General features: G+C 36.3%; 2 protein-coding genes across 2 annotated transcripts in view; both read right to left on the reverse strand.

Moving 5' to 3' along the window:
• Cbr-nhx-8 overlaps window positions 1-4,692 on the reverse strand; it is a gene marked incomplete at both ends in the record, with an annotated part of 10,438 nt that extends 5,746 nt beyond the window's left edge. The window contains 4 exons of the mRNA XM_045241512.1: window positions 1,153-1,588; window positions 2,550-2,676; window positions 3,448-3,535; window positions 4,690-4,692. Coding sequence (XP_045093621.1) covers window positions 1,153-1,588; window positions 2,550-2,676; window positions 3,448-3,535; window positions 4,690-4,692 — 654 coding nt within the window. The remainder of the gene's footprint in view (window positions 1-1,152; window positions 1,589-2,549; window positions 2,677-3,447; window positions 3,536-4,689) is intronic.
• Window positions 4,693-5,833: 1,141 nt separating this feature from the next.
• Window positions 5,834-7,393, reverse strand: part of Cbr-gsk-3 — a gene marked incomplete at both ends in the record, with an annotated part of 6,228 nt that continues 4,668 nt past the window's right edge. The window contains one exon of the mRNA XM_002646054.1: window positions 5,834-5,974. Within this exon, the coding sequence (XP_002646100.1) occupies window positions 5,834-5,974 (141 nt within the window). The remainder of the gene's footprint in view (window positions 5,975-7,393) is intronic.

The raw sequence follows: 7,393 nt of genomic DNA on the forward strand, positions 1-7,393 counted from the left end.
ATTTTTGTCGCTTATTGATGTAGAAAATATTTTTAAAGTGAAAATATAAATAATTCAGGTATAAAAATTCACCATCCAGTAAAAATGGACGAATTTGTTTCGGATGAAGACTGTGTTTTGAAAAAAATTTTAATCGAAGTGTCGGCAAGTTGCGCGCATTGTCTGCAAACACAAAAAGTTCCAGGTATCAAGCGGGTACGGGTACGGGCGGGTACGGGCGGGTATATCGCTACCCGCATGGAAACCCTACTATTACTCTTGTCCGAAATCAATGCACGTTGAGAAGCTTAGCTCCCACAGAGAGAACCTTACTGTATTTTTCAAATTATTGCACGCGCCTTTAATACAGTACCTCAACATTTATCGAATTTTTGCCTTTTTCTCTCATTTTTTCGCTTGTTTCTGTCTAATTTTGTCTAATTCTTATAAATCTTCAATTTATTTTTCTTATAAAATAGAAAAAAAGCAGCCAAATAGGGCCCAAAATAAAAAACGTCCGAGGTACGGTATTCAAAGGCGCATGCATCAATTTGTTTTTTCGTTGTGCGACCGACGATGCGATTTTGAGTAAATTTTCGGCCGCAACGTGCATTGATTTCGGACGAGAATAATACTAAATATTTGTACAGTTTTTGTTCAAAATCCGAAATTTTGCAAAAATTCCGGAATTTCTTTTTTTTTTGCAAATTTCGAATTTTTAGAAATTGCAAACGCGCTCTATCGAACTTTTCTTAATTTTCGGATTTCGAGTGCGATAGAGCGCCTTTTCCACATGCGAAATTTCAAAAAAGCACCTGAAAATCGATCTTTGTGAAATTTCTAAAAATCCTGTAACCAAAAAAACATATGTCTATCTGTCTGTCTGTCTCTCCGGATGTCCTTTTTTGTTTCCGTTTGAACTTTTAATATTTGCACAGCTTTCGTTCAACAAAAATTCAAAAATTCCAAAAAAGAACCATTTTTTGCAAAAATTCTAAAAAAAAAACCCCCCGAAATTTTGCAAACATTTTAAAAACTCCGGAATTTCATCATATTTTTTTTGGAAAATGTTGAATTTTTAGAAATTGCAAGTGCGCTCTATCGAACTTTTCAAAATGTTCGAATTTCAAGTGCGATAGAGCGCCTTTTCCACATGCAAAATTTCAAAAAAGCACCTACCACTCCCAAAATATACAATCCCGCTCCAATGATCATCGCCGAGATGGTGGTCCCAAGAATCGCAAATGTCAAAATTGGCACAAAATTCGAGAAGAAGTATCCCTTATTCAAATTATACGCATTCTCAAAGATAATCGGTGGTAGAAGGACTAGAAAGAAGACGTCAGGACTCAACGCTTCAATTTCACTCCAATCCCGCTGCGAATATGATAATATCGATCCAATCAGTGCTCCGAGAGCAACAATTGCCAGCGATTCTGGCATCCAATGGATTTTCGACACTATTAGCATATGGACAACGAGTGTAGCTAGCATTATCACGAATAGAATGAAGAATATCGCCAGCGATCGCTTCTTCTCTTCCGACACATTTCCAACGATCGCCGCACCGTGTTGCTCGAGACTTGTCGCGTTCGCGTCGATGGTTTCGCTGAAACTTTTCGGAATTCAGAATTTGGGGATTTTCAGAACAAAAAATGCTGAAATTGAGACATTTTAAATTAAAAATCACTGAAAACCGCTGAAAATTAGCCGAGTTAGAGCATTTTGAAATTTTACTGAGGCTTAGAAACTTTTGTAGTTTGTAGTCACTTAGCCTCAATCGCTATAGCTCGACTAGTTGTCATTCGTTTTCACTGATTTTTTGGCTAGAAATTTGTCAAAATTTCAAAATTTCAGATTACAGACTACAAACTACAAAATTTTTTCAAAGCCTCAGTAAAATTTTTTAAGTCATTTTTTTTAATTTTCTGAAATTTATAGCTTTTCTCAATAAAACTAAAAAAAATGAGAAATTTCAAGCCAAAAATCACTGAAAATGGTTAGCCACGTTACAGCGATTTTCAAATTTTACTGAGGCTCAGACTAAAAACTACAAAATGTTATAAGCCTCAGTAAAATCAAAAAATTCCTCTTTTATCGAATTTTCAGAAAATTTCGACTCACATCAGAAATTGTTTTTGAAAAGTTTGGAATTTTCGAAAAAAAAGCATTTTTGTAGTTTGCAGCCACCATAAATTGAGACACCCCAATTTTTACTGAGGCTTAGGAAGTATTATAGTTTGTAGTTTTCGAAAATATGGAGTTTTGAGACGATTCGGTTGAAAATCCGCCGAGAAATCGCGTGTTTTTAAGTTTTACTGAGGCTTAGAAAATTCTATAGTTTGTAGTCTAAGCCTTAGTAAAATTTTAAAACGCTGCAACTTGGCTAATTTCGGGCCGTTTTCAGTAGTTTTTGGCTAGAAATGCTCAGTATTTCTGGATCTATGCGTTTTGCTGAGGCTAAGCGACTACAAACTATAACATGCTTCTAAGCCTCAGTAAAAAATTCAACTGAACCGTTTTTCATGATTTTCAGCTCATTTTTATCTACTTTTTAACAAAAAACCTACCCCAACACGTCAGTCTTATTCACCGCCACCACTTCTTCAGTTTTGATCGTTCCGACGACGACGGCGCCGGTGGTAGAATCCGAATCGGCGGTACGGAAGATGAGAAGGCATATGCATATTGAGAGAACTGCAAAAAATCATGAATTTTCAAGAAAGGTGCTATAAATTTTGAGTGAAATTGCTTTGTAAAAATCGCTGCATTAAGAAAAACATCTGAAAGTTCCAAAAAAATGGTTTTGTTATTCTAGTTACATTGTTTTGAAATTTTACTGAGGCTTAGGAAAGTTTATAGTTTGTAGTCTAAGAAATGTTAAAAATTTTTAGCTAAAAATTACTGAAAACGGATGAAAACTAGCTGAATTGCTGCGGTATTAAATTTTACTGAAGCTTACGAAATTTTGTAGTTTGTAGTTTCTAAGCCTCAGTAAAAAAATTTCCAAACGCTCTAACTCGGCTAATTTTCAGCCGTTTTCAGTGGTGGTTAGCCTAAAATACTCGAAATTTTGCAAGATTTTGAAATTAATAGGCTACAAACTACAAAATTTTGTAAGCCTCAATAAAAATTTGAAATTGCTGTAATTCCTCATTTTCGACCGTTTTCGATGATTTTTAGCTCGAAATTTATTTCAAAATGTAAAATTAAGTCGATTTAGAAAATATCTCAAATTTTTAGCTAAAAATCACTGAAAACGGTTGAAAATGAGCCGAGTTAGCGCGCTTTGAAGCTTTACTGAGGCTTAGACTACAAACTACAAAATTTCCGAAGCCTCAGTAAAAATGAAAATCGATGTATCTCGGCTAGTTTTCAGCCATTTTCAGCGATTTTTGGCTTAAAATTTCTCAAATTTTCTATATTTTTCATTTAAATATACATTCCGAAAAGTTTCAGAAATCTTACCTGTTTTGACTGCAAATCTCATAATTCCACTTTTCGAGGTAATCAGCGACTCTCGAAGCTGCCACGTAGCACCATTCGCGAGTATTTTCTGGAAAATGAGGTCATTTTGAGGTTATAATACATTTTTTGGAAAAAAATTAGGCCAAAAAATGGCAAATTTCCTTCAAAATCTTAGAATCCACGTGGAATTTTTGGGCTGCTGGTGACCTAAAAATGGAAATAGCAACGTGGCATTAGTCTCATAGAGACATACATACATAGACACTTCAATCGAAATTCCCCTCCATTTTTCCCTCTCTTCTCTCTCTGCGTCTCTCACTCTCTCGCCCTCTCTTTCTCGCTTCGTTCTCATGTGAACGTGGAAAATGGGTGAGAGAGTGTGTGGAGCGCGGAGGGTGGCGAGACGACACGAGAGAAAGTGCGAAGCCAAATGGAAAGGAAGCCCGATGTATTTAGTATTGGGAAAGAAGAAGAAGGAGAAAGAAACCAGTCATTTTGTAAATAGACGAAAAAAAGAGTGCAAATTTTTTTTTTGTTCTTGGTGTCTCAAAAGAGCCTTAATTTTTGAAAATATGTCTTTTTGAAAATTTCCAAAATCCCTTTTTCAGACGATTTTTTGAAAATTACTTTATTTTCCCATTAGAATTTTTGAAAACAGCCAAAAAAATGATTAAAAACGATCCAAAAATCATGAAAATCGGTCGAGAATGAGTCCAGTTAAAGCTATTTCAAAAATTTACTGAGGCTTTGAAGATTTTGTAGTTTATAGTTTCTAAGCCATCTTCTTTTTTTGTAAATTTGCTGAAAATGAACTCCTCAAAATTCTGAGCATTTCTATCCAAAAACCGCTGAAAATGGCTGAAAATTCGCCGAGTTACAGCGAATACAATTTTTTACTGAGGCTAAGCGACTACAAACTATAACAATTATAAGCCTCAGTAAAATTAGAAATCGCTGTAATTCGGCTTATTTTCCACCGTTTTCAGCGAGTTTTAGCTCAAAGTCTGTCAAATTTTTTTAAAAAATATAAAAACGCCGGCGGCCGCCGCCGTTCGCCGGCGAAACGCCGAAATTTTGCCGCCGTTTTTCCGCCACCGCGCCGCCGGCGTTTGTTTTTCCCAGCCCTGGTTTTTGTAGTCTCGGACTACAAACTACAAAATTTCATAAGCCTCAGTAAAACTTCAAATCGCTGTATTTTAGCTAGTTTTCAACCGTTTTCGATTATTTTTTTTTTCGTCTTACCATGTTTTCTTCGCTTCGTTTTCGTCAGTTTTGGAATTAGTTTAAAAAGTATAATTATGTTTTAAATGGATGGAATGGATATGATCACCAGAATAACAAACGCCTTCTGAAGAAGCGTTTACGCTTCTTCTTCTGATTCAAATCCTCTTCCCAAAAAGTAGATCATTATCTCGTATACACTTTTCCGTCATCGTTTTTAGGACACAAATCGATCCACTTTTATTTTTCCAGAGAAAGAGAGAGCGAGAGAGAGGAGAGAGAAACAGAGAAAAAAAATAACGTCGTCGAATTTTTCACCAATAAGATCCAGCAATTCGGGGGGGGGGGGAGGGTAAATGGGCGGGGTTTGGGGGGAAATTTGAAAAAAAAACAAAAGATATCATTTTTTCGAATAAAATTGGTGGTGGTGGTGGCTTGGGATGGATTTTGAGGACCCCATCATGGGGTGGACAGAGGGGGGGGGGAGTATAAAATAAATTTAAATAAAAAAATTAAAAAAGAAAATTTCCAGGGAAATCCCAATTTTTCGGGGGTAAAAGGGGAAAAGGGAAGAAGGAGAGAGACACGAAAAAAAGCACGAGAGAGACCTACTAAAATATAGGGGAAAAAACCATTTTTGGGATTAAAAAAGGACAGGAGAGATTTTGGCGCATTGGGAGAGTGTGGGGATGGGGGGTTTTTTAATCTAAAAACAAAGGAGAATGTACAGAAGAGGGGAGAGCCTGTTTTTTGGTGTAGATTTTTGAGCACAAATGCCCCTAGATTTTTAAAAATCGAGTTTCAGGTTCAAAATTCCAAAAATCCCATCTAAATAAGTCTAAAATTCCTGTTTTCAGGACTAAAAATGACATTTTTCTGGGTCATTTGTGCTGCTTTTCGGGGACAAAATTTAAACCAAAAAAGGCGCGAAAATTAGAGAATGAAGCATAAAGGAAGAACACATTACAGAATAATGGAGAGGAGGAAATTGGGCTATTATGACTCCAGTAATTCAAAAAAGGGGACTTTTGGTTGGTAATAAACGGGGAGAGAGAGAGAAGGAGAGGCGAGAAGTCAAATTGATGATGATGATTGATGTTAAAACAAAAGGAAAATAAGACAAATCCACACTTTCATTTATTCAGGGGGGGGGGGGGGAAGCCTCTTAGGCCGATGGTCCAGCCATATCTCCACCCGTCGCAGACACCTCATTCGGTCCGTCCATTTCCAGTTGTGGCAGTGCTCGTCCCGATGGAAGTCGTGCGTCTGGACTCCTGAGCTCGTCGAAGAACGCGTGTTGGCATGCCTGGAATAAGACATTTTTCAGGTTTTTGAGATATCCAATTTGGTTCACTACAAACTACAAAAAGTCTGAAATTCCTTCAAGCCGGAATTCACTGAAAACGGTTCAAAACTAGCTGAATTATAACGATATGAAGTTTTACCGAGGCTTATGAAATTCTGTAGTTTGTAGTCTAGGAAATTTAAAGACAAATTCACAGTTAAAAATTATCACAAATGACCGAAAACGAGCGATATTACAACGGTTTCCTTTTTTTTACTGAGGCTTAGACTACAAACTACAAAATAGCTAAGCCTCAGTAAAAATTCAGAATCGCTGTAATTTCGCACATTTTCAACCATTTTCGATGATTTTCAGTTCGAAACGTATAAAATTTTCTAGACTACAAATTACAAAACTTTCTAAGCCTCAGTAAAAAAACCAAAAATCGCTGTAACATGGCCATTTTTTGGCGGTTTTCCGCCGTTTACGTATAGAAATGACTAAAATCGAAACTACAAACTACAAACTACAAAATGGTGTAAGCCTCAGTAAAATTTCTAGACGTCATATTTCCGTTCCGAAATTCGGTTATTTTGCTCATTTTTCTTGTAAATTGGGGGGTTTTTTTTTGTTAGAAAAAAAATGTCTAAATTCTCAGACCAACAGTTCAGATTCTCTAGCCAATTTCGATTTCTTAAAAACGCCAAAAATAAAGAGAGAGAAAATGTGAAAGATTAAATCTGGATTCGGAATATCCGAATCCAATTTTTTAGACTACAAAACGGAGAAAATGGAGGGGAAAATCCCAGGACGAGGGAATGTGTTACAAAAAAGAACGAGATTTTTGCAGATTCGGTGGTGATCAAAAAACTACAGTAAAATAAAATAAACATATATATATATGCAAGATGGATGGCTCCTGGACGTTTCAGAACCCGACGTTTCGGAACCACGACGTTTCAGAACCCGACAGTTCAGAACCCGACGTTTCAGAACTTTTCTGCATTTTTGTATAGTGGTTTTTGCGCACCAGATGAGCATTGCTCATTTCAATGTTGTGTTTTTCTGCTTTTTTGTTCATTCTCATCTACCGTACTCCAAATAATGATAGGTTCACACTGGGAATCTCTCAAAAAATCGAAAAAATTGAAATTTTTAAGAACGATGTCTAGAAGTACGCAATAATTTTTCCGGTGAATAGAAGTTTCATTTTGAATGGTTTTATTAATGACATCGTTTTTCAAAAGCTCAACTTTTTCGATTTTTTGAGAGATTCCCAGTGTGAACCTATCATTATTTGGAGTACGGTAGATGAGAATGAACAAAAAGCCGAAAAACACAACATTGAAATGAGCAATGCTCATCTGGTGCGCAAAAACCACTATACAAAAATGCAGAAAAGTTCTGAAACGTCGGGTTCTGAAACGTCCAGGAGCAGAT

Source organism: Caenorhabditis briggsae (genome assembly GCF_000004555.2).
Source record: "Caenorhabditis briggsae complete genome, chrI, whole genome shotgun sequence".
Classification (NCBI taxonomy): Eukaryota; Metazoa; Nematoda; class Chromadorea; order Rhabditida; family Rhabditidae; genus Caenorhabditis; species Caenorhabditis briggsae.